Source organism: Chiloscyllium plagiosum, unplaced genomic scaffold, assembly GCF_037043375.1.
Source record: "Chiloscyllium plagiosum isolate Xiang-an unplaced genomic scaffold, Cpla_swu_hap1 HiC_scaffold_42, whole genome shotgun sequence".
NCBI classification, from domain to species: domain Eukaryota; kingdom Metazoa; phylum Chordata; class Chondrichthyes; order Orectolobiformes; family Hemiscylliidae; genus Chiloscyllium; species Chiloscyllium plagiosum.
In genome coordinates, this window is record NW_028270180.1 from 8,781,635 (window position 1) to 8,806,851 (window position 25,217).

Sequence of the window (25,217 nt, forward strand, 5' to 3'; positions counted from 1 at the left end):
GACCTGAGTTTGATCCTCCCATCAGGCAAATGTCTGTGTGGAGCTTGCACATTCTCCCCGGGTATGCATGGGTTTCCTCCAGGTGCTCTGATTTCCTCCCACAGTCCAAAGATGTGGAGGTTAACGGTGGATTGGCCAAGGGAAATTGCCCATAATGTCCATGGACATGTAGACTGGGTGGATTAGCCAATGGGAAATGAGTGGTTACAGGGATAGTGTAGGGAAGTGTGACTGGTTGGGATGCTCTTCGTAGGGTCAGTGCAGATGTGATGGGCTGAATGACCTCTTTACGCACTGTAGGGATTCAATGATTCATCAAGTGACCATAACCAACAATCTGGTCACTTGAGTTCTTCATAGAATCCTGGGAAGCTCCTGGCACAGAAAAAAAGTTATTTGGTCCATTGGGAACATCCTAGTCAAAAACCCCAAACCCCGAGCTTAATTCCTCTGACTCATTTCTGGTCCATAGTAATGCAGGTTATGGACTTGGGTTCACCACTCTTTCAGGCAGTGACTGACAGACATCTGCCACCCTCTGGGTTTAAAAAAAAACTTGAAAAAGGAACACACAATAAATGGGAGAAAACTGAGAGACCTAGACATGGATGGTGATGGTATGGGCTCCATTTTCTGCCTAGCATGTGGCTTACCAGGAATCATGAGGTAGGTGTTTGTTAGAAGGACTCCCAGGTTGGTCTGAGCCTGTTTAGCCACATTCTGGACACCCTGTCCTTGACCATCCTGTCTTGGGTGGGACTTCAGCTTGGAACTTCAGAGTCAGGGAAACAACCCAGTGCCGAAGAATCTCACTTCCTGCACAGTGCTCAGTATTCTTTCATTCATTACACATTCCATTACCTTCTCTGATCTTCCCAAATGCATCACTTTGTACTTTTCTGAGTTGAATTCCATTTGTCACTTGTTTGCCCCTCTGACAGGTCCATTAATACTTTGCTGCCATCTAAAGCTCTCCTCCTCACTATTAACCACAAGGTCAGTTTGTCTATTATCTGTACATTTCTGGACCATGCATCTATATTTATGCCTAAATTTTCACTGTGAAGTACATCTCTTGGGCCTGAGGCAGTGCTGTCAGTCTGTTATTTCACTTCTTTATTTAAACGGTACACCACACACACACACACACACACACACACACAGGCACACACAGACACACACAGACACACACAGACACACACAGACACACAGACACACAGACACACACACACACAGACACACACATAGGGACAGACAGACACACACACAGAGACAGACACACACACACACACAGACAGACACACACACACAGGGACAGACAGACAGACACACACACACACAGGCACACAGACACATAGACACACACACACACGCACACAGGGACAGACAGACACACACACACACAGGCACACAGACACATAGACACACACACGCACACAGGGACAGACAGACACACACACACACACACAGGCACACACACACAGGCACACACAGACACACAGACACACAGGGACAGACAGACACACACACAGGCACACACAGACAGAGACAGACAGACATACGCACACAGACACACGCATACACACACAAACAGAGACAGACAGACACACACACAGACACACACAAACAGAGACAGACAGACACACACAGACACACACACAGGGACAGACAGACAGACACACACACAGACACACACACAAACAGAGACAGACATACAGACAGACACACACACACACACACACACACAGAGACACACACAGATAGACAGCAGACAGACACACACACACACACACAATAAAACAGCACAGAATACAAGGTCTTACTTCTTGTTGACTCGGTTTCGGAACTCTTGTCCAATATTTTCCACAGCAGACTCCTGCATGTTTCTGTTGGGATGTACAGAATGAGGAGATTAGTCAGGAGGCTCCAGGGAGTCTGGTCCATTCACAAGTGAATTACCAGCCTCTATTATCATTCAGTGAGGGAGTTACACATGGGAAAAGTAGTTTGGAAATGAGGTGGCCTACGAGCCATTGACAGATTACTCTGATCTGTCTGAGTATTGAGGGCCTCCTAATGAGAAGCTCCTAATTTTCGGTTCATTAATTGGCAATTGCCCAAGGAGGAAGGGGCAGTATTTAATCTGGTGGGAGACTGGTGGCTCTGGGCCTCAACATCTTCCTGCCCCTGCCCCAGTTAAGGGTCAGGGACGGCTTTCCCACCCTGCCAGCAGTTGAGGCGGATGAGTGGGCTATTAATCCCAATATCCCATCAATGCTGGCATTCACCCAACAGCAGGCAGGGAGTCACAGACATGGCAAACCTGAAAAAGGGCTTATGCCCGAAACGTCGATTCTCCTGTTCCCTGGATGCTGCCTGACCTGCTGCGCTTTTCCAGCAACACATTTTCAGCTCTGATCTCCAGCATCTGCAGACCTCACTTTCCCCTGAAAAGAACACCCTTGTGTTTTTTTTGCTGCCACTCAGGTGCATCCATAGTTCTTTGTGCTAAAGGGTTTGGGGAGAGAACATGATCGTGGTACTGAGTTGGATGATCAAATTAGGAATTTTTTCACTGGAGCGTAGGAGTTTGAGGAGTGACCTTATAGAGGTTTATAAAATCATGAGGGGTACAGCTAAGGTGTCTTGACCCTTGTGTGGAGGATTTCAAGACTGGGGGGTATAAGGAGAGAGGAGGAAGATTTAGAAAGGACATTTTTTACACAGTGTGGTTTGTGTGTGGTAGATGTAGGTACAGTTACAACTTGGAAAGACATCTCGAAAAGTGCATGATGAGGAAAAGTTTGGAGGGATATAGACCATGGGTGGGAGTATTACCTGGTTGGACCTATTCAGAGATGTTACGGCATACTTCTGGAGCAGGTCAGATTTGAACCTAGGTCTCCTATCCCAGAAGTAGGAACACTACCACTGCACAAGAGCCTTACTTCAGCAGCTCTTGGGGGGTGGGGGCATTGATGGACAGAGAAGATGGTCCATAATCCCAACCCCAGCATTGACCCTCATGTAGATCTCAAAAGTATGATCTAATGATCTATTACATGGTTTCTTGAAGTGATTGGAGATGCATCTTTCAGTGTATTTTTCTTGCCCAGTGTAAACCACGGGTTTCTGTGGTATTTCTGCCACTCCTAAATCTGTGGGAATAAATTGACAATAAAGGAACCTCAAAGTATTTACTCACTTGTATGGGTTTACTTTGAGGAAGGAGACTCTGTGATACTTGTTTGGTTTCTCTCGAATATCCATACCTGAAAGAACAGAAGGCAACACCAAAGAGTGCTTTGTGTCCAACAACAAAATTACAAGGAAATGAAAGAGGTTTAAGCAGCCATAAAACTTCAAAGTAGGCAATAATATAGAAATTGCATAAGAAGTAAATGAAATGGTAAACAGTGTAGACACGTTAAATCGAAAACACTACCTCAATTTAAAAATCACACAACACCAGGTTATAGTCCAACAGATTTATTTGGAGCTACAAGCTTTCAAAGCGCTGCTCCTTCATCAGGTAGCTAGCTCTGAAAGCTAGTGCTTCCAAATAAACCTGTTGGAATATAACCTGGTGTTGTATGATTTTTAACTTTGTCCACCCCAGTCCAACACCGGCACCTCCACATCATACATCAATTTAGTTTGTAATACAAGAGCATGGGTAGCAGACTAGAAAGAGGAAAGTTATATCGTCCACTTCTTTACATGACGAATACGAACGGAGAGTCATACAGGAAGCCACAACAGCGGCTTAGTATTACAGAATCTGTATGTCACTGAAAAGACACATTGGAAAGCGTTCCTTTTCACACTCACCAGGACAAAGGCAAGGGTACCAAATGATCATTTGAAATTAGACATTCTTGCCTTTGTCCTGATGAGTGCAAGGTGAAAAATGTAAGTATCATGTCTCTATTTCCAGCACAGTTTGCTAGCAAATCCCAATGGGAATTTAGGAAAAACCTCTTGGAAGAGGAGTGACAATATGAAATTCCTGTTCAAGGTGAATAGTATTTAAATATAGGACAGCATGGTGACTCAGTGGTTGGCACTGCTGCCTCACAGTGCCAGGGACCCAGTTCAATCCCTGCCTCAAGCAACTGTCTGTGTGGAGTTTGCACATTCTCCCCGTGTCTGTGTGGGTTTCCTCCTACAGTCCAAAGATGTGCAGGTCAGGTGAATTGGTCATGCTATATTGCCCATAGCATTAGGTGAAGGGGTAAATGTAGGGGAATGGTCTGGGTGGGTTGCGCTTCGGTGGGTCGATGTGGACTTGTTGGGCCGAAGGGCCTGTTTCCACACTGTAGGGAATCTAATCTAATCTAACAGGGTAGGGGAATGGGTCTGGGTCTGGGTGGGTTACTCTTTGGAGGGTCAGTGTGGACTTGTTGGGCTGAAAGGTCTGCTTCCACACTGTAGGGAATCTAATCTAATCTAAAAAACCAAATTGGACAAATCCATGAAAGAGTATAGAAAAATATGATGACAGTGTTAGACGGGAGAGGTGGGAGGGAGACTCCACGTGGAGTACAGACACTGGCATTGCTCAGTTGGGTTGAATTGTTTGCTTCAATGCTGTGCACGCCATGTAATTACTCAGCAAGAATTGTGGCCCATTGCAAGTTTTGGAAATGCAACAGCGCTGACATTTTCAGTTTGTGTGGTAATGTGCTTCCAATACCTTAGAGGAGACAATCTGTGCATGACCACACAGCTCTAAGCGATTATTGGTTAACAGCCGCACCCACCCCCCGACCCCCTTTCATTTGGGAGTTGGTGATGCTGACTGGTTGGCCTGCAATGCCGAGTGATGTCTACGGCATGGGTTCAATTCCCACACCGGCTGAAGGACAGTTCTCAACTTGTCCCCTCACCTGAAGCGTGGCGACCCTCAGGTTAAACCACCACCGGTCTAACGAGAGAGCTGAGTAAATTACATGGAAAGCACAGCATTGAAGCAGGCAACTCAACCCAATGAACCAACGCCGTGAGTTCTCCCTCCCACCTCTTTCATCTAACAGTGTCATCATATTTTTCTGTTCTCTTCTCGTTCATGGATTTACCCAATATTGATTTAAATGCTATTCACCTCAACCAGGGGAAAGCAAGTTTCACATTGTCACTCCTCTTCAAAGAGGTTTTCCCTAAATTCCCATTGGGATTTGTTAGTAAACTCTGCTGGAAATAGAGAAATGACACTTCCATTTTTTCATCTCGCACTTATCAGGACAAAGGTAAGCATGTCAAATTTCAAATGATCTTTTGGTATCCTTGCATTTGTCCTGGTGAGTGAAAAAAGGAACACTTTGGCAATGTGTCTTTTTTTCAGTGACATTCAGTTTCTGTAATACTAAGCTGCTACATGGACTGGTAAGAGTATAGTGACTTTTCCTTTTATGATAATGTCATAACAATGATGTATCTGAGCATGTTTGACACAGCAAAACCTTCCAAAGCCCTTTATTGGGCCAATATCCAACACAATGTGACACTGCACCACAGGAGAAGTAAATGCTTAGTTGAAGTGGTCGGGTTGAGGGTGAATTAAATGGGGAGAGAAAAGTGGAGGGGCTCATGGAGAGAATCTCAGAGTTTAGGACTTAGGCAGCAGGCATAAGAGGGGTTTGCATAAGAGGCCAGAATGATATCCTAATTGTTGCTCTTGCTCATACATCTCCAAGGTTTCAGGAGGCAGATGGATAATTCGTTTCGGAGGCGTCCAGCAAACAAGCACTCAACCCTCTTCCAACAAGGCACCAGGCACATGCTTTGGCATCTTCCTGTGCAGCAGGATTGAAATCAGGACCTTTAATGTCCCTGCAGGCCAGCTAGATTGTGTAGGCCTCTCCTACCACAGTACTGACCTTTCACATTGAGCTTAGCAAGCTCCAGCTCATCGCTGTGATCCCGGAACAAGTAATGAAAATCCTCCCAGGTTAAGTCTTCCTTGCCCTGGAATCCTGCCTCCTTGAAGAGTGAATCCATAACTTCTTCCGCCTGGGCTTTTGATAAGCAGTTATTGGAGATCTCAATAAAGGACCTAGAGGAACAAAATGCGAGGGTCAAGTAGAGTTCCTATAAAGGCAAACATGATCAAAAATGAAATACAAAAAACTGAAAACACTTGGGGATAACCGTTCACATAAAATTCTTGTTAGTGGTCTATTAATTGGGGTGGAGACTCACCTTTATTAACATGTGTGGAGTGCAGATTGGAACTGTAGTTTTCTTGGTTGGAGATACAAAATAGTGTAACTTTCTGAAATTGTAAGCTTGTGAAGCATTTAAAGCCTAGGCTCAGGATTGAGTCCCATTGTCCCTGAGCCTACCACAGGGATCAGATGGCTCAGGGATTAAATGGAAGACACATGGTTGACCCTCAGAAGGATCCTGGCGCAACCCATCAAGGTCCCTCATTGCCAGGCTTCAGCCTCGCCATGCTAATCGAGGGATTTGTTACAATGTAACTGAGAAAAATGCATCAAAAATCATAACCCACTGTTTCACAAACTGTCCCAAATTATGTAAAGCCCCAACTGCACTACCAAAATGACCAGTTTTCCTGACTGATTAATATTCAGGCCAAATGCAATTCACTGGGTTTTTGTTAGTGACAGAAAAATAACTCAATTTATTGTAACACAGTTAACTTTAATGAAAAGAAAGGAATCCTAATCTATTAGTATGCAACTTAAACTATGTCCTTTCAAAACAACACACACACACACACAGACAATGGCTGACACAGGCACTATGATACTAGGGGTGGTTAAAGGATACAGATAAAGTTCACAAAGTAGTCTCACATACATTAAAAATATGATTGTTAGTCCTGATGACTATCATTTGTAGGTGATAGCCATTCCAACAATTTGGCAGTTAATCTGACGAGCCGAGGTATTTTCTCGTTACAATTGTTTCGTTTAAGCTTTCTTGATTTTCTGTTTTTCTCCCACATACAGAGAGAGATGGGGGAGAGAAAGAGAACGAGAGGTGGAGGCTTTCAACTTGCAGGCTCTGAATATTTTTCTCTGCTCCTCTGGCATTTACAGCTTTTACCGACCTATAGTTCATCCAAACAGAGGGCTGTCATCAGGCAGAATTCCCTTAATGCAAAAGACTCTGGGTGTTGCTCACTCTCAACTCTAAAATAAGCATCATTGCACAGCTCAAAATACAGACGACTTGATTTTCAAAGTTACACATGCTCCTGCTATTTCACCGCTATTTTAGCCGCCCAACTTCAATTTCAATTTATAGTCCAAAAACAGAATAAATCCCCTCCCTTACATGTCAGGATGGGGGGCTTAAGTTGGGAGCGGGGTGTGGTGAATTGCTGCTGAAAGCCACTTCCTTGCTTCCAAACATCCCATTACCTCCTCCCATTCCTGTTGGCCCAGGCCAGTGTCTGGGGTCTCATATTCAAATCACATTGCAGCTGGTGAATTTAAATTCAATTACTTTAAACCTGGAATTAAAAGCTAGTCTCAGTAAAGATGAACAGGAAAATATTTTGCGATTGCCTTGAAAATTCATTGGGCACACTCGTGACCTTCAGGGAAGAAAATCTGCTATTTTTATCTGGTCTGGCCTACATGTCACTGGCAGACCCATATTGATATGTTGGATTCTGAACTGCCCCAGTAAGTCCCTCAGTTCAAAGGCAGTTAGGCATGTACATCAATGCTGGTCCTGCCTGTGATTCCACATCCTGTGCAAGAATAAAGAAAGCAAAGTCCTGGTCACAGACACCTCCAGTAGGTATTCCTCCAAATGTAGTGCTATCCGCAAAGGAAAGTGTAAAGCCAAATTCATGTTGCTTATTGCAATACATGTCCTGTAACCCTTGCAAGTGTCTAATAAGTTAAGAGTCATAGAGTCATACAGCATGGAAACAGACCCTTCAGTCCAACTAGTCCATGCTGACCATAGTCCCAAACTAAACTAGTCTCACCTGCCTGCACTTGGCCCATATCCTTCCAAATCTTTCCTATCCATGAACTGTACCTGGATCCATCACTTCTCCTGGCATCTCATTCCACACATAAACCACACTCTGTGTAAAAGTCCTGCCCCTGATTTCCTTTTTAAAACCTCCTCCTCTCACATTAAAAATATGCCTTCTCATTTTGAACTCTCCCAACCTTGGAGAAAGACCTTTGTCATTCACCTTATCTATGCTTCTCATGATTTTGTAAACCTCTATAAGGTCACCCCTCAATCTCCAAAGCTCCAGCGAAAAGTGTCCCAGTCTTTCCAGACTATTTTTATATCTCAAACCCTCTGTTTCCGGCAACATCCTGGGAAATCTTTTCTGAATCCTCTCCAGTTTAATAATATCCTTCCTCTAGTAAAGTGACCTGAACTGGACACAGTACTCCAGAAGAGACCTCACCAATGTCCTGTATAACCTCAACACATTGTACCAACTCCTATACTGAAAGGTCTGAGCAATAAAGGCAAACGTGTTAAATGCCTTCTTAACCACTCTGTCTGCATGTGATGCAAATTTCAAAGAATTATGTATCTGAACTCCTAGGTCTCTCTGTTCTACAATGCTACCCAGAGCCCTACCTTATTTTTATTTTACAAGCATGTTATTCAGTTTTCCCTTTGTTAGTATCAACTTTCATTATGTTAGCTTCTGCTGCGTGTAACCCTTTTCCCAAACATGGATCTCCTCAATCCTTCGATTTTCCATCTTCCTATACCCACCAGCTTTTAAGAGGAAAATCTGAAATCATTTAACATGATGTATCAATTCACATCTGCATTTCATGCCCACTTTAGAATGTTCGACAATTCCTATCTCCAAAGTCATCAGTGAATTAGTTTTGTTTTATGCTGGAATTCTGACAAGGAATAGCCACATGGGAATGAGAGGCATTTAAAGGAGAAAGGTATCGTCCTCTTGGACATTGGCCCTCTGCTCAGGTTTCACAAGAAAACACCAATGGATGGTGATTAAATATATCTGGGAGAAAGACAACTCAAAAGTACCTCCAACAGGAACTATTGGCTGCCACTTTATCTGGATGGAAAGATAAGGCAACACTTGCTCAGTTTTGATGACTTTTCTTGAGTCTTAAGCAGTGATATTCTCTATTTGCTTGTGTGAGATGTTGAACAATCTACTTTCCCAAAGTTAAAACTCACACAACACCAGGTTATAATCCAACAGGTTTATTTGGGACAAACCTCTCAATATATCACATCAACTGTCTGACACTACGATCTTTTGCTATAAATTCTGTGTCCTATGATCCTGCTCCTGTTGAAGGAGCAATGGTCCGAAAGCTGGTATTTCCAAATAAACCTGTTGGACTGTAACCTGCTGTTGTGTGATTTTTAAGTTTGTCCACCCCAGTCCAACACCAGCACCTCCACATTATATTTTAAGTAAGATAATCATCGGGTTACCGTTTACCTCAACAATACAGAGAATTCACTTTTCGACAGGAACCCATTTCCATCCACGTCATACATCCGAAACATGAGCTTTGACTTCTCTTCAGGTGACCCTGCAAACAGCATCATTTGAATTAGTTTCTTTCACAAAATACTAGCGAGGAGCAGCAGCAATTTGGTTTTCTGCAGCACTTCAACACGGTAAATCATCACAGGAAAGCTAACAAAGGAATTTTAGCACTAAGAAAAACACAATAGTTGGGAAAAATATAAATGGTCCAAATCATCATCGTAGAGTCATCGAGCCGTACGGCACGGAGACAGACCCTTCGGTCCAACCAGTCCATGCCGACCATAATCCCAACCTAAACTAGTCCCACCTGCCTGCGCTTGGCCCAAGTCCCTCCAAACATTTCTTATTTATGAACTTATCTAAATGCTTCTTAAACGCTGTGACTGTACCCACATTCACCACTCCCTCTGGAGTTCACTTCACACATAAACCACTCTCTGTGTCCCTCATGGCCTTTTCAAATCTTTTCTCCTTTCATCTTAAAAGTATGCCCCCTGGTCTTGAACTCTTTATTCCACACACATAGGCACTCACAGGTTAATCCTTAGTTCAGTGAAGCAAAGGATATTGCATTAGGAAGCATATTTGTAAATTTTAACATCAAGGAATTATTGTATGAATTTATACCACAATAATAGTTTAATCTCCTCTTCAGTTTTGAATTCAGAATCTCTACAGTGTGGAAACAGGCCCTTTGGCCCAGCAAGTCCACATTGACCCTCTGAAGAGTAACCCATCCCTCTACTACCTTATATATTTACCCCTGCCTAATGCACCTAACCTACACATCCTTGAACACTATGGGCAATTTAGCATAGCCAATTCACCTGACCTGCACATCTTTGGATTGTGGGAGGAAACCAGAGCACCCACAGGCAGCCTGCACAGACACGGGGAGAATGAGCAAACTCAACACAGACAGTTGCCTGAGGTCAGAATTGAACCCAGGTCCCTGGCACTGTGAGGCAGCAGTGCTAGTTACTGAGCCACCGTGCCTCTGTATCATCGAATCCCAACGGTTTGTATATTGTTATTGCAAGGGGTTAAGGCTGAATTATGTCATTTAGAAGATTTCTCTTAATGATTTTGAATCCTGAGACATTTAACCAGCTTTCAACATGATGTGTTTGTTTGACCACTGAAAGGAACCAAGCCATTGACAGAATGAAGTACATTGACCCAGGATTTTACCCAACTCATATACAGTCTGAAATTTTACCTGCCAACCTAATTGTAGCAATTGAAAACTTAGATCAAGAACACAGCGTTAAGCCAATCATGTGTAAATTTGCACAATGCCTAATCATGGACTCTGTCCAACCCAAGATATTAGTGCTCCTTTCTAAACTTCATTTGAATCAAAATTATCAATAAATCTAGAATCCTCAATCCTTTTCACCACCAGGTATTGAATTAAACTTTGTTAGTGCTGCCAACCAACTTTAAGTGAATTACTTAATCTAGCAATCTTTCCTACAATTGATGCAACACATGGTGTGATAATGTTACTCAGCAATCCACGTAAAATAATTCATGAAAATTAATTTTAGAATATGCAAAAAATGCACAGACATCAGGAAAATGGCTTGGCAATTTCATTGTCACAAATCTCCAGGAGATACAAGAAATGAAAAACAAGGTGAGAAGCCCCGTTCACCTTTCATGAATATGATGAGAATATCAAGGAACTCTCGGAAGGACAGGTAACCATTCCCATCTTTGTCTGCCAGTGAAAACATCTGCTCCACAAACATGGAATCGTCCTTCAATCCCAACGCGTCAGCAAACTCCACCCGGGTCAGCTCACAGTTCAGGGACTCTTTTGTCTTGCGTGAGATTTCTGTGGTGAAATCGCCAGCATCTGACCTGTCAATTTCCAGAACCTAGAAGCAGATTTAACAACAAACAAAAAAGACTTGCATTTATACAGCACATTTCATGACTCTGGAACATCCCAAAATGCTTTGTGATCCACTAAGGGCTTTTCTGAAGTGCAAACGCTGTTGGAATGCTGTGAAATTTGTGAACATCAAGATCCCACAAACTGCATTGTGAAAATGACCTGATAAATCTGTTTCACTGATGTTGGTTAAGGAAATAAATATTGGATCAGAAGGCTGCTAAGGAATTATTTGCATCTGCTGTTTCAGAGGGCATGCAGAGTCTTGGTTTCATAGCTCACCCGAAAGCAGAGCCCTCCAACGATGCAACATTCCCTGTGCACTGAAACGGAGGTGCTAACCAGAATTGCAAACTGAATTCTTACTAAAAGAGAAGATGGTCCACTTTGATCTCAAAAGTGCAGAGTGGTGGGGCTGATGGCGGTTAGGAAATCAGTCGGAATCTCACTGCTGGGCAGAATCCACTGACACTATCCTTTGACGCTCATGTCTTAGAATATTGTGAGGATCGGCTGAAACTCACTCACAAATCCTTCATAATCAACTTGCTCAGCAACATTGCCAAAAGGAGGCATGAGGTCAAATTCCTTTCTCTTGCACTAGAATGCAAGAACACCAACTTTATAAAGGAAATAAGGTGGTTTTCTTGCATGTCAGTCCTGATAAGTGCAGGAGAGAAACCTTTAACCTCATGTCTGTCTACAGCAATGTATAATGGTCTGTACAGCCCCGCAATTACTAGTCCAAACTGTCTCGTCTCAAGGTGGACTTTTGATCTTGGGAAGTAGAGGGCTCTGCTGACACCTACTATAGTGTGAATAGTGTCTCCATAATGGGAAGGAATTTTAAATAATAAGGGGCACCTCACATTCTTTCATTTCCTTTGTACCTGCGCAAATACTCGTCGGAAAAATGTATCCAAGATCTTGCTTCGTTGCTGTTTAGTAACTGCTTCCTTTAAGATGGCTTTCTGACTCATTTCCTTCAGATTCAGTTGTGTATTATTGGCCTGTAGATGAACTCTCAGCTGTTCAATAAAATCATAACGATCCTCTTCTGCATCAAAGAACAAAACCTAATAGAAGGCAAAATATAAATCATACAGCTATTGTTGACAGTATGGTGCTGGTCATTGATGGCCTTATGTTAACAGCCTGTGTCATAGAGTCATACAGCACGGAAACAGATCCTTTGGTCCCACTAGTCCATGCCAACCATAATCCCAAACAAAACTAGTCTCACCTGCCAACACTTGGCCGATTTCCCTTGAAACCTTTCTTATTCATTTACTTATCCAAGGTGTCTGGTCATGTGGCCAAGTGGTATAAGGCACTAAATTTAGGTTACAGTCTCAAAGAAGTTGTGGGTTCCAATCGCACCACTGCCACTTGTGTTGACTGACTATTATGGGGTGGCATGGTGGCTTGGTGGTTAGTATTGCTGCCTCACAGAGCCAGGGACCCGGGTTTGATACCATCCTTGGGCCACTGTCTGTGTGGAGTTTGCACATTCTCCCTGTGTTTGCATGGGTTTTCTCCCACAATCCAAAGATGTGCAGGTCAGATGGATTGGCTATGTGGAATTGCCCATAGTGTTCAAGAGTGTGTAGGTTAGGTGCATTAGTCAGGGTTGAGAGTGTGGTGCTGGAAAAGCACAGCAGGTAAGGCAGCGTCGGAAAGCAGGAGAGTCAATGTTTCGGGCACAAGCCCTTTGTCAGGGCTTTGCTTTCCCAGCACACACTCTCGACTCTAAGCTCCAGCATCTGCAGTCTTTACTTTCACATTGTACAAGGGAAAATGTAGAGTAATAAGGGAACAAGTCTGGGAGGGATGCTCTTCGGAGGATCAGCATCTGGTTGCTGGGCCAAAGGGCCTGTTTCAACGCTGTAGGGATTCTGTGATTCTGTGAAATGGTGCAACTGCACCCGCATCCACCACTTCCTCTGGAAGTTCATTCCACACACAAACCACCCTCTGTGTAAAAAGGCTACCCCTCATGTCTTTTTAAAATCTTTCTCCTCTCACCTTAATAATATGCCCTGTAGTCTTGAATTCCTCCATCTTAGGGAAAAGACCCCCTTGCTAATCACCTTATCTATGTCCCTCATGATTTTATAAACCTCTGTAAGGTCACTCCTCAACTTCTTGTGCTCCAGTGAAAAATGTCCCAACCTATCACACCCTCCATTCCGGGCAACATCTTGATAAACCTTTTCTGAACTCTCTCCAGTTTAATAATATCCTTCCTCTAACAGGGCTACCAGAACTGCACAGAGTACCCCAGAAGAGAGCTCACAAATGTCCTGTACAACCTTGCCATGATGTCCCAACTCTTATTCTCAAAGGTCTGAGCAATGAAGACAAGTGTGTTTGTCACAGGAATCTGTTGAGGCAGATACAATGTTGTAGCTTAATGGCAGGAATCAGATCAGAATACCAACTTGAATCACACAGCACCTTAAAGCAATGAAATATGCCAAAGTGCTCCATAGGAGTGCAGGAAGATTGGAGTCCCAGCTCATTGAAGGCAGGTAACCAAAAACCTGGTCAAAGGGGTAAAGTCTTCAAGGAGAAAAAAGAGTTTGGGAGGTAGAGAGATGTAGGGAGAATGATTCCAAAGCCAGACAATGGTTTCTGACATCAGGGTGGCCAAAGAGGCCAGAATTGGGGACATCGGTAGCTGGGATTAATGTGGGGCCACAGAAGATCTCAGAGATAGACAAGGGGTGAGTTCATGGAGGGAGTTGAGAGCAAGGATGAGAATAGTAAAATCAAAGTATTGCCAGACTGGTCAGGGAGCACCGGGGTGATGTGAGTAAGGAAAGGGGTAGCAGCGTTTTGGATAACGTCGGGATAAGCAACAAAACACAAATAATATAAAAGGAAGTAGAGAAAGAGAAGGCAAGTGGAATTGAAACAGAGCATGCTGACTGAACGGATAGTACTGGCATGAACACGTTGGGACTAAAGGTGTCCCACTGCATTTTCTATGAAGACAATTTATAACGCAAGTGAACAGGAGACAAACTAAAAACATCTGTAGAAACAGTGAATGAACCGCCTGCAGCATGGAAGAGAAAAGGAGGAGGGCTGATCTAATCAAGGTTTTGAAATCATGAAGGTGTTTGACAGTATAGATAAAGAGCAAACGTACATGGGTGAAACTGAAATTCCCGTATGCATGGAATCTAAAACCAGAGGCTATAACTATAAAATAATCAGCAGTGAGGTAAATTTAGGAAGAAGATCTTTACCCAGAGAATGGTGAGAATGTGAGCATTTGAATTAGGAAAGGAAGAGGCTATTCGGCCCCTTGAAACTGCTCCCCCATTCAATAGGACCATGCCGGATCTGATGATTCCATATTCCTGTCTCTCTTTGATAAACTGATCAAGACACTAACTTGCTGAGACATTGAAGTGAAAGCATTGGCACCTTTAAGGGAGAACCAGGGTGTGAGGGAGCAAGGAGCAGTAGGCTCAGATGAAATAACATGGGAAGTGACTCCTGTGCACTGCAAACCCTGGGACTAAATGGGCTGAGTGGCCTGTCTCTGTGCTGTCAGTTCCACATAAAGAACCCTTGGCTAACACACTGGGATGCAGCGCGTAGTGGCTACTTACCAAATCATACTCTTTGGGAACCTTAATCATCAGGATCCTTTGGTCATTGTTTGATTTGATAATGTCAATGTCCTTGGTGAGATGAATGATGCGGATGGGAGACCGCTTACTATCCAGGACCTTGATGCAGCCTTTGACATCAAAGTATATATCCACTGGTCGGAGCACTTCATTGGGTCCTTGCCACTCACAGGCTGGTGTCAGAAATGGAAGAAATGGTAAGTGCCAGCAGCAGAGTGTAGAACTTAACTCTAAGAAAGTTATCCTTGAAACAACGTGTCCCCCTAGACTCAGAGTCATAGAGATGTACAGCACGGATACAGACCCTTCGGTCCAACCCATCCATGCCGACCAGATATCCCTAATCTAGTCCCACTAGCCAGCACCCAACCCATATCCCTCCAAACCCTTCCTATTCATATACCCATCTAGATGCCTCTTAAATTTTGCAAATGTACCAGCCTCCACCACTTCCTCTGGCAGCCCATTCTACACACACACACACACACCACCCTCTGCGTGAAAAAGTTGCTCCTTAGGTCTCTTTTACATCTTTCCCCTCTCACCCTAAACCTAAGTCCTCTAGTTATGGACTCCCCCACCCCAGGGGAAAGACTTTTTCTTTTTATCCTAACCATGCCCCTCATGATTTTATAAACCTCTATAAGGTCACCCCTCAACCTTTGACTCTCCAGGGAAAATATTCCCAGCCTATTCAGCCTCTCCCTATAGCTCAAATCCTCCAACTCTGGCAACATCCTTGTAAATCCTTTCTGAACCCTTCCAAGTGTCTCCAGTGCATTATAAGAGATAGCACTGGAAACGTAATGATAACATCAGTTCGCTTTGTACTCAATTGACGTTTGTATCAGCAGAATGAGAGCCGCAAAATCTATGCTGAATATGCTAACCTGAACAGACTAGATTGGATTGGATTGTGAGAGACCCGGAGCAACAGTAGACTGCCTGAGCTTGCTTTTGCCATTCAAGACAACGATGGCTGATCATCTACATGTGCTCTGTCATCCTGCATATACCTGTATCCATTCAAGCCCAAAGATCTATTGATTTGTGTCTGGAATATATTCAACAATTGATCATCTGTGACCCTCTGAGATGGAGAATTCCTGGGGCTGGCAATGCCTTGATTGAAGAAGTTTCTCCTTACCTCAGTCCTAAATTGTGACCCCTTATTTGATGACAGTGACCCTGTGTTCTCGATTTCTCATCTGGGCGGGGAGCACATTTTCAGCACTTCCCCTGTCAAGCTCTTTAACAATATTATATTTCACTGGAGTCACCTCCCATTCTTTTGAACTCCAGCCAATATAGGTTTGGCCTTTTTCATCCCTCTTCACTTAGAAGCCAGTCTGCTGAACCATTGCTATATATCACCTAGGCCTTCTCTAAGTACGGAGACAAAAGCTGCACCTTATCCATTGGTACAAGAATGATGGGGTCATCTCACTGACTCTGTACTCCCAATACCTACTCTTGAAGGTAGCCCAGTTTGGACATGGTTCACACTTCACATCCCTAAACTAAATAGGTTTTTCACGTGTAGACTTCTAAATATAATAGATATGTTTCCCATTGCCTCAGGAGACAAGAAAAGGAATAACACACACATTGTTCAACAGTCACCACCTGCCTTACTTTCAAACTGAATTGAAAGATCCATAACTTTGCAATACTTTCTGTGCCCTCAATTAGCTCCTGCGTCTCCCTGTATCCAAGCATTTGCGTAATGAAATCAGTAATGTAATTAAACAATCGACCAAATGGAAGGTTTGCAGTCATTTCAATGTGCTCTGCATTTTATTTGTTTGTCAGAGACGTAAAAATCTTCGTGATTTGCACTTTGTGAAAACTTGTGCTTTCAACTGAGTTCAGAGGTCACAGAACCAACTGATCTTCAGCTGACTTTGTGACCTTTAATTTGACAAAGAGATCACGGCGATAAAAAGACGCAGCTTCCATGTTTTAGGTGCTCAGAAATTGAAGCAGATTGACTATTCTTTTCTAGGTGAAAACCAGCGATCTAATTACCTTTTATTCCTGCTCCGTGTTCAATCTTCTTTATTATGGACTCGTGCCTGTTCCTTCGTTGAAGTTTCTTAAACTGTGTCTTACGGTAATAAGCTACAGCATACGCAGGGATCAGGCAGACTGGGGAAAGAAAAGAATTTTTGTATCTTCATAGGTCAGTTAATTCTTCTCCGGTAACTAAATAGTCTGACTCAGAATTCCTTTCACTCAGCAGGAATCCACAGTGATCAATTATAGAGTCATAGAGACATAGAGATGTACAGCATGGAAACAGACCCTTCGGTCCAACCCATCCATGCCGACCATATATCCCAACCCAATCTAGTCCCACTTGCCAGCACCCGGCCCATATCCCTCCAAACCCTTCCTATTCATATACCCATCCAAATGCCTCTTAAATGTTGCAATTGTATCAGCCTCCACCACTTCCTCTGGCAGCTCATTCCATACACGTACCACCCTCTGCGTGAAAAAGTTTCCCCTTAGGTCTCTTTTATATCTTTCCCCTCTCACCCTAAATCTATGCCCTCTAGTTCTGGACTCCCCGACCCCGGGGAAAAGACTTTGCCTATTTATCCTATCCATGCCCCTCATAATTTTGTAAACCTCTATAAGGTCACCCCTCGGCCTCCGACGCTCCAGGGAGAACAGCCCCAGCCTGTTCAGCCTCTCCCTATAGCTCAAATCCTCCAACCCTGGCAACATTCTTGTAGATCTTTTCTGAAATCTTTCACGTTTCACAATTGTTAACTATGTCGAGGCTTTAGCTAGGACAAGAGAGAGCTCTGCATTGATGTGGCGCCTGATGTACCCTCTGGTGTCGTGTTTTACAGCTCAGATGAAATCTATTTGAAGTCAAGCCACGATTGCAATGTGGACTATCATGACACCTGCTCCAGCACAACAACAGCCCCAAAGTGCCACCAACTAAATTACTCATCTTAGTGGTGCTGGGTGACAGAGAAATGTTTGCCAACACCAGGAGAATTCCCCAAACAATCTTTCGGGGCAGACAAATCAGCTCCCTGTTTGACAACATGTTTGAAGGCACGACAGCAGCTTGCCCAGCAGCTTTTCAATATGCTCTGCAACACGTATCTTGATCAGAAGTCACACGACACCAGATTATAGTCTAACAGGTTTATTTGAAATCACAAGCTTTCATGCCTGATGAAAGTGCAGCACTCTGAAAGCTTGTGATTCCAAATAAATCTGTTGGACTATAACCCTGGTGTTGTGTGACTTCTGACCTTGTTCACCCCAGTCCACCACTGGCACCTCCACACCAAGTATCTTTGCACTCAAGGCATCGTTGTAATTTGGTTGTTTCTCCTCATTATGTAAGTAAATGCACATGATTGATCAGTGTTGTCATAGAACATAGAACATAGAACAATACAGCACAGAACAGGCCCTTCGGCCCTCTATGTTGCGCTGACCTGTGAATATTCTCAGCTCGTCCCCCAACACTATCCAATCATCATCCATGTGCTTATCCAAGGATTGTTTAAATCTCCCTAATGTGGCTGAGTTAACTACTTTGGCAGGTAGGGCATTCCATGCCCTTACCATTCTCTGTGTAAAGAACATGCCTCTGACATCTGTCTTAAATCTGTTACCCCTCATCACAAAAAAGTTAAGGTAGTTTTGCATTTATCCATCCTGGTAACTTTGTTCCAGCAAGTCAAATGCCTTAGGCACTTGGGGCCCTCTGTTTAACATGCTAAAGGCACTTTGCAAGCTGAGATGGGGGAGGAGTGCTATGCGTTATAGGTACAATGAAGAGAGCTCTGTAAGTGACATGATGATGCATTCTATACTAGACACTAATAATACTGCATTGTTCACTGGTAAACAAAATTACCAGCACTAGTTCAGGAAGCCCTTTGATCACCGAAAGACAAAAGATTAACTTACTTAAATCTCTGAAAGTATGTCACTTATGAGCGTTAAGAATTGACCCACCCAATATTAAAAGCAAACGTTGTACTTGATACACCTTCTTGCTTTGATGCCTATGAGAGAGGCACCTGTTACATGGGATCATTGATATATGCTGACTAAGTAAATCAAGCTCTGCTTTTAATTAAATCGGATTCTGAGAGAACACCAGTGCTGTGGTGAAATGTACTCCACAAATGCATCTATTATTTTACTACGTCAGTACAGAAAATCTACTTGATGATAAACCCACATTTTTCAGTCGACAATTCTGGTCACCCTACTATAAAAGGAATATTATTAAGCTAGAAAAAGTGCAGAAAAGATTTACTAGGATGCTACCTGGACCAGAGGATTTGAGTTATAAGGAGAGGTTGGATAGACTGGGACTTTTTTCCCTGGAGCGCAGGTGACTGAGGGGTGGCCTTATAAAATCATGATAGGCATAGATAAGGTGGATAGCCGACAGCTTGCCCCCAGGGTAGGGGAGTCTAAAACAATAAGGCATACGTTTAAGACGACAGATACAAGAGAGTCCAGAGGGGCAATTCATTTCATACAGAGGGTGGTGAGTGTCTGGAATGGACTGCCGGAGGTTGTGGTGGAAGCAAGTACAATTTTCTAATTTAAGAAACATTTAGAGACAGGTATATGGATGGGTAGGTATGGAGGGATGTGGACCAAATGCTGGCAATTAGGACTAGTTTAACTGTGAAAACTGGGCAGCACAGGCAAATTGGGCCAGAGGGTGTGTTTCCATGCTGCAACCTCTATGACTCTCTGATTCTAATAGGCAAGCACAAAATGCGGGACTGGAGTTACACATAGGCTGGACTGTGTGTGTGTGACGGAAGCTGTGCCCTTGTGAAAATCTGATTGATTCCTAGAGGTGCACATTTGCAAAAGCTTCCAATATCACAACCTGCCCTGAACTCACAATCTCCGAGTTCCTCATCCAGTCCCTTAGTTTTTTACATCCCAACAGAATTCAACGCCTGAAATTCCCATCCAATTATCCTTTGATGGTTTTGCGTTTTTTTTTGTGTACAGAATTAACAAAATTAGTTTACTTTGAGGTTGCTTGGTAGCACAGAATTTGAATCTTACTGAAAAGGGAGACATGCTAATGATGTTTTTCATCTTGCACTCATCTGAACAAATGCAAGAATGCTAAATTTCAAATGAACACCACACTTTCTATGACAGGAGAAAAAGATGCTGGTTGGTCAGCTAGTCATATCTGATTGGCCGACGCATTGCCATGGAGGAAGCATTGGGGAAACTAGAGGTTCCCCAGTTCTTGAGCAATTCACAAATTGTCCAAGAAACACAACGGCAGGAGTTTAACATTCAGCTCATCAAAACAAAAACACAAATTGCTGTAAAAACTCTGCAGGTCTAGCAGCTTCTGTGGAGAGAAATCAGAATTAATAGTTTGGGGTAAAACTCTGATTTTTCTCCATAGGTGCTGCCAAACCTGCTGAGCTTTGCCAGCAATTTCTGTTTTGTTTCTGCTTTCCAGCATTCGTAGTTCTTTTGATTTTTACTCGGCTCTTAGAGGCTGCTCTAGCATTCTAGATTAAGACTGATGAACGGCTTCCTTTATTTTGAGAACAGGCATGTGAATGTATGACAATTCTGACAAGAGTAAATGAGCCATGTTAAGAGCTCCACTGATGATGTTAAGTTGGTATTTAGTATAACTAGCACACTTACTGTTAGATCTGCAATTTAGACAGCACTTGCTGGACAATTCAGTTTTTAGGAATTTTTCCAAGGTTTTCAAAGTCCTGAATGGTTTCTAAGGAGAGTAGATATGGAGAAACATTTCCTAATACTGGAGGGATCCAAAACTCTCAAGGTGAGAGGAGAGAGATTTTAAAAAAGACATGAGGGGCAAACATTTTGCACGTGTGGAATGAACTTCCAGGGGAAGTGGTGGATGCGGGCACAGTCACAACATTTAAAAGGTATTTGGATAAAGACATGAATAGGAGAGGGTTGGAGGGATATGGGCCAGGAACAGGCAGATGGAACTAGTTTGGAATTATCTTCGGCATGGATTGGTTGGTCTGTTTCCCTCTTGTATGACTCTATGAGCACACTGTTGAAAAGTGTTTAGCAAAACAAAAAGCAGCATAAAGGGAAAGAACACATGTTTCATGCAGTGACTGGTTAGAATCTGGATTGTGTTGCCTGAGATTGTGGTGGAGACTGACTCAGTCTCGGCTTTCTGAAGGGAAAACTTGCAGGGCTGTGGGGAAGGTGTATTAAGGGATGGGAGGAGCTAAATTGTTCGTGCAGAGAGCAGACAGGAGTTTGAAGGACCAAATGGCCTCCTTCTGGGATGCAGCCACTCTATAGAGCAGCAATCTATGAATTAGCAGGGAATTGCAAAACTTGCTTTCAGTGGAACGGATTGATTTTCACCTACTTAGCGGGAGACAGCAGAGTATGACGATGATAATCCCGAAGCCAGCTCCACTTCCCTCAAAATAATCCAAATGCGTCGCTCCGACACAAGGCTCCAGGTCATCGATGGTCAACTGCTTTGGCTGGGGACAGGGATCACCTGTGACAGAATACAGAAAAAGCCAAAAAGGATTAACGCCAGAGAGAGGTAAGATTGTTCTAAATCACAACAGTTTAAAAGGGAGGAGAGCAGACAAAGGAAGCACATGGTGAGGACAGTACAGGAGAGAGAGAAAACCTGCACAGTTACCACCTTTGCTGTTTGAATTCGTGTATTGCTGGACTTTGGAGTGCATCTGGGAAAATTAACAAACAGTGAAATTCACAACTAATCTTGGAGGAACTGTTGGGCAAAGTTAGAACATAGAACATAGAACATAGAAAAATACAGCGCAGTACAGGCCCTTTGGCCCTCGATGTTGCGCCGATCCAAGCCCACCTAACCTACACTAGCCCACTGTCCTCCATATGCCTATCCAATGCCCATTTAAATGCCCATAAAGAGGGAGAGTCCATCACTGCTACTGGCAGGGCATTCCATGAACTCATGACTCGCTGAGTAAAGAACCTACCCCTACATCTGTCCTATACCTACCACCCCTTAATTTAAAGCTATGCCCCCTCGTAATAGCTGACTCCATACGTGGAAAAAGGTTCTCATGGTCAACCCTATCTAAACCCCTAATCATCTTGTACTCCTCTATCAAGTCACCGCTAAACCTTCTTTTCTCCAATGAAAACAACCCCAAGTGCCTCAGCCTTTCCTCATACGATCTTCCTACCATACCAGGCAACATCCTGGTATGTTCACAGCACAGAATCAGATAAGTTAATTGTTGTTTTTAAGTCTGTCCAAGAGAAAGGCTGCAGTAGTGAGTATAGTGGATTCTTTCTTGATTATATGTTTTTGGAGATAAGTCTCTTGATTCAATTTAAAATATAAGCCATAGCTATTAATTTAACCTGGGGCAGTGTGTGTAGAGGAATAAGACGGTGTTATTTTCTGGGTCTGTAGAATGTGAAGGAGCAAAAATGCCCTTTGCAGTGATATGTACTTCTTGTCAGATGTGGGAGTTTAAAGAGAGTTTAAAGGTTACTGCGGATTATATCTCCCATAAATGCTGTTGGATGCAAATCTTACCAAATCGAGTGGATCGATTGGAGAGACAAATAGAAGCGATGAGGAATTTGCAACAGCAACAGTATGTGATGGATGGCAGTTAGTGAAAGGGGGGAAAGTCTCAGATACAGTCACATAGGCGGGTTAACTCCAGGAAGGGTAAGAGAGGTAGGCAGCTAGAACAGGAGTCTTTTGTGGATATAACCATTTAAAACAGGCATGCTGTTTTGGAAAATGTAGGGAGTGATGGATTCTCAGGGGAATGTAGCACGAACAGCCAAGTTTCTGGTATTGAGACTGGCTCTAATGCAACGAGGGGTACGTCGGCTTCCAAGCAATCAATTGTGTTAGGGGATTCTGTAGTCCGAGGTACAGACAGACGTTTCTGTGGCCAGCAGAGAAAAAGCAGAATGGTGTGTTGTTTCCCTGGTGCCAGGATCAAGGATGTCTCAGAGAGGTGCAGAATGTTCTCACGGGGGAGAGGGGCCAGCAGGAGGTCATTGTCCACATTGGAACCAACGACATAGGAAGGGAAAAGGTTGAAACTCTGAAGAGAGATTACAGAGAGTTAGGTAGAAATTTAAAAAGGAGGTCCTCAAGGGTAGTAATATCTGGATTACTCCCAGTGCTACGAGCTAGTGAGGGCAGGAATAGGAGGATAGAACGGAAGAATGCATGGCTGAGGAGCTGGTGTATGGGAGAAGGATTCACATTTTTGGATCATTGGAATCTCTTTTGGGGTCGAAGTGACCTGTACAAGAAGGACGGATTGCACTTAAATTGGAAGGGGACTAATATACTGGCAGGGAAATTTGCTAGAACTGCTTGGCAGGATTTAAACTAGTAAGGTGGGAGGGTGGGACCCAGGGAGATAGTGAGCAAAGAGATCGATCTGAGATGGGTACAGCTGAGAACAGAAGTGAGTCAAACAGTCAGGGCAGGCAGGGACAAGATAGGACTAATAAATTAAACTGCATTTATTTCAATGCAAGGGGCCTAACCAGGAAAGGCAGATGAACTCAGGGCATGGTTAGGAACATGGACTGGGATATCATAGCAATTACAGAAACATGGCTCAGGAATGAGCAGGACTGGCAGCTGAATGTTCCAGGACACAAATGCTACAGGAAGGATAGAAAGGGAGGCAAAAGAGGAGGGGGAGTGGCATTTTTGAAAAGGGATAGCATTATAGCTGTGCTAAGGGAGGATATTCCCGGAAATACATCCAGGGAAGTTATTTGCGTGGAACTGAGAAATAAGAATCCCTTATTGGGATTGTATTATAGACCCCCCAATAGTCAGAGGGAAATTGAGAAACAAACTTGTAGGAGATCTCAGCTATCTGTAAGAATAATAGGGTGGTTATCGTATGGGATTTTAACTTTCCAAACATCAACTGGGACTGCCATAGTGTTAAAGGTTTAGGTGGAGAGGAATTTCTTAAGTGTGTACAAGATAATTTTCTGATTCAGTATGTGGATGTACCTACTAGAGAAGGTGCAAAACTTGACCTACTCTTGGGAAATAAGGCAGGGCAGGTGACTGAGTTGTCAGTGGAGGAGCACTTTGGGGCCAGCGACCATAATTCTATTCATTTTAAAATAGTGATGGAAAAGGATAGACCAGATCTAAAAGGTGAAGTTCTAAATTGGAGAAAGGCCAATTTTGATGGTATTAGGCAAGAACTTTCAAAAGCTGATTGGAGGCAGATGTTCGCAGGTAAAGGGACAGCTGGAAAATGGGAAGCCTTCAGAAATGAGATAACGAGAATCCAGAGAAAGTACATTCCTGTCAGGGTGAAAGGGAAGGCTGGTAGATATAGGGAATGCTGGATGACTAAAGAAATTGAGGATTTGGTTAAGAAAAAGAAGGAAGCATATGTCAGGTATAGACAGGATAGATCGAGTGAATCCTTAGAAGAGTATAAAGAAAGTTGGAGTATACTTAAGAGGGAAATCAGGAGGGCAAAACGGGGACATGAGATAGCTTTGGCAAATAGAATTAAGGAGAATCCAAAGGGGTTTTACAAATATATTAAGGACAAAAGGGTAACTAGGGAGAAAATGGGGCCCTTCAAAGATCAGCAAGGCGGCATTTGTGTGGAGTCACAGAAAATGGGAGAGATACTAAATGAATATTTTGCATCAGTATTTACTGTGGAAAAGGATATGGAAGATATAGACTGTAGGGAAATAGATGGTGACATCTTGCAAAATATCCAGATTACAGAGGAGGAAGTGCTGGATGTCTTGAAACGGTTAAAGGTGGATAAATCCCCAGGACCTGATCAGGTGTGCCCGAGAACTCTGTGGGAAGCTGGAGATGTGATTGCTGGGCCTTTTGCTGAGGTATTTGTACAATCGATAGTCACAGGTGATGTGCCGGAAGACTGGAGGTTGGCAAACGTAGTGCCACTGTTTAAGAAGGGTGGTAAGGACAAGCCAGGGAACTATAGACCAGTGAGCCTGACCTTGGTGGTGGGCAAGTTGTTGGAGGGAATCCTGAGGGACAGGATGTCCATGTATTTGGGATAATCAACATGGCTTTGTGCGTGGGAAATCATGTCGCACAAACTTGATTGAGTTTTTTGAAGAAGTAACAAAGAAGATTGATGAG

General features: G+C 43.4%; 1 protein-coding gene across 3 annotated transcripts in view; it reads right to left on the reverse strand.

Moving 5' to 3' along the window:
• duox (dual oxidase) overlaps positions 1 to 25,217 on the reverse strand; it is a 91,175-nt gene that overhangs the window by 25,588 nt on the left and 40,370 nt on the right. For all 3 annotated transcript variants that reach the window (XM_043680278.2, XM_043680277.2, XM_043680276.2), the window contains exons 15-23: positions 21,444 to 21,581; positions 17,069 to 17,188; positions 15,020 to 15,213; positions 12,287 to 12,472; positions 11,154 to 11,379; positions 9,443 to 9,536; positions 5,880 to 6,055; positions 3,206 to 3,272; positions 1,824 to 1,886 (exon numbers count right to left, since the gene is read on the reverse strand). In XM_043680278.2, coding sequence (XP_043536213.2) covers positions 1,824 to 1,886; positions 3,206 to 3,272; positions 5,880 to 6,055; positions 9,443 to 9,536; positions 11,154 to 11,379; positions 12,287 to 12,472; positions 15,020 to 15,213; positions 17,069 to 17,188; positions 21,444 to 21,581 — 1,264 coding nt within the window. The remainder of the gene's footprint in view (positions 1 to 1,823; positions 1,887 to 3,205; positions 3,273 to 5,879; positions 6,056 to 9,442; positions 9,537 to 11,153; positions 11,380 to 12,286; positions 12,473 to 15,019; positions 15,214 to 17,068; positions 17,189 to 21,443; positions 21,582 to 25,217) is intronic.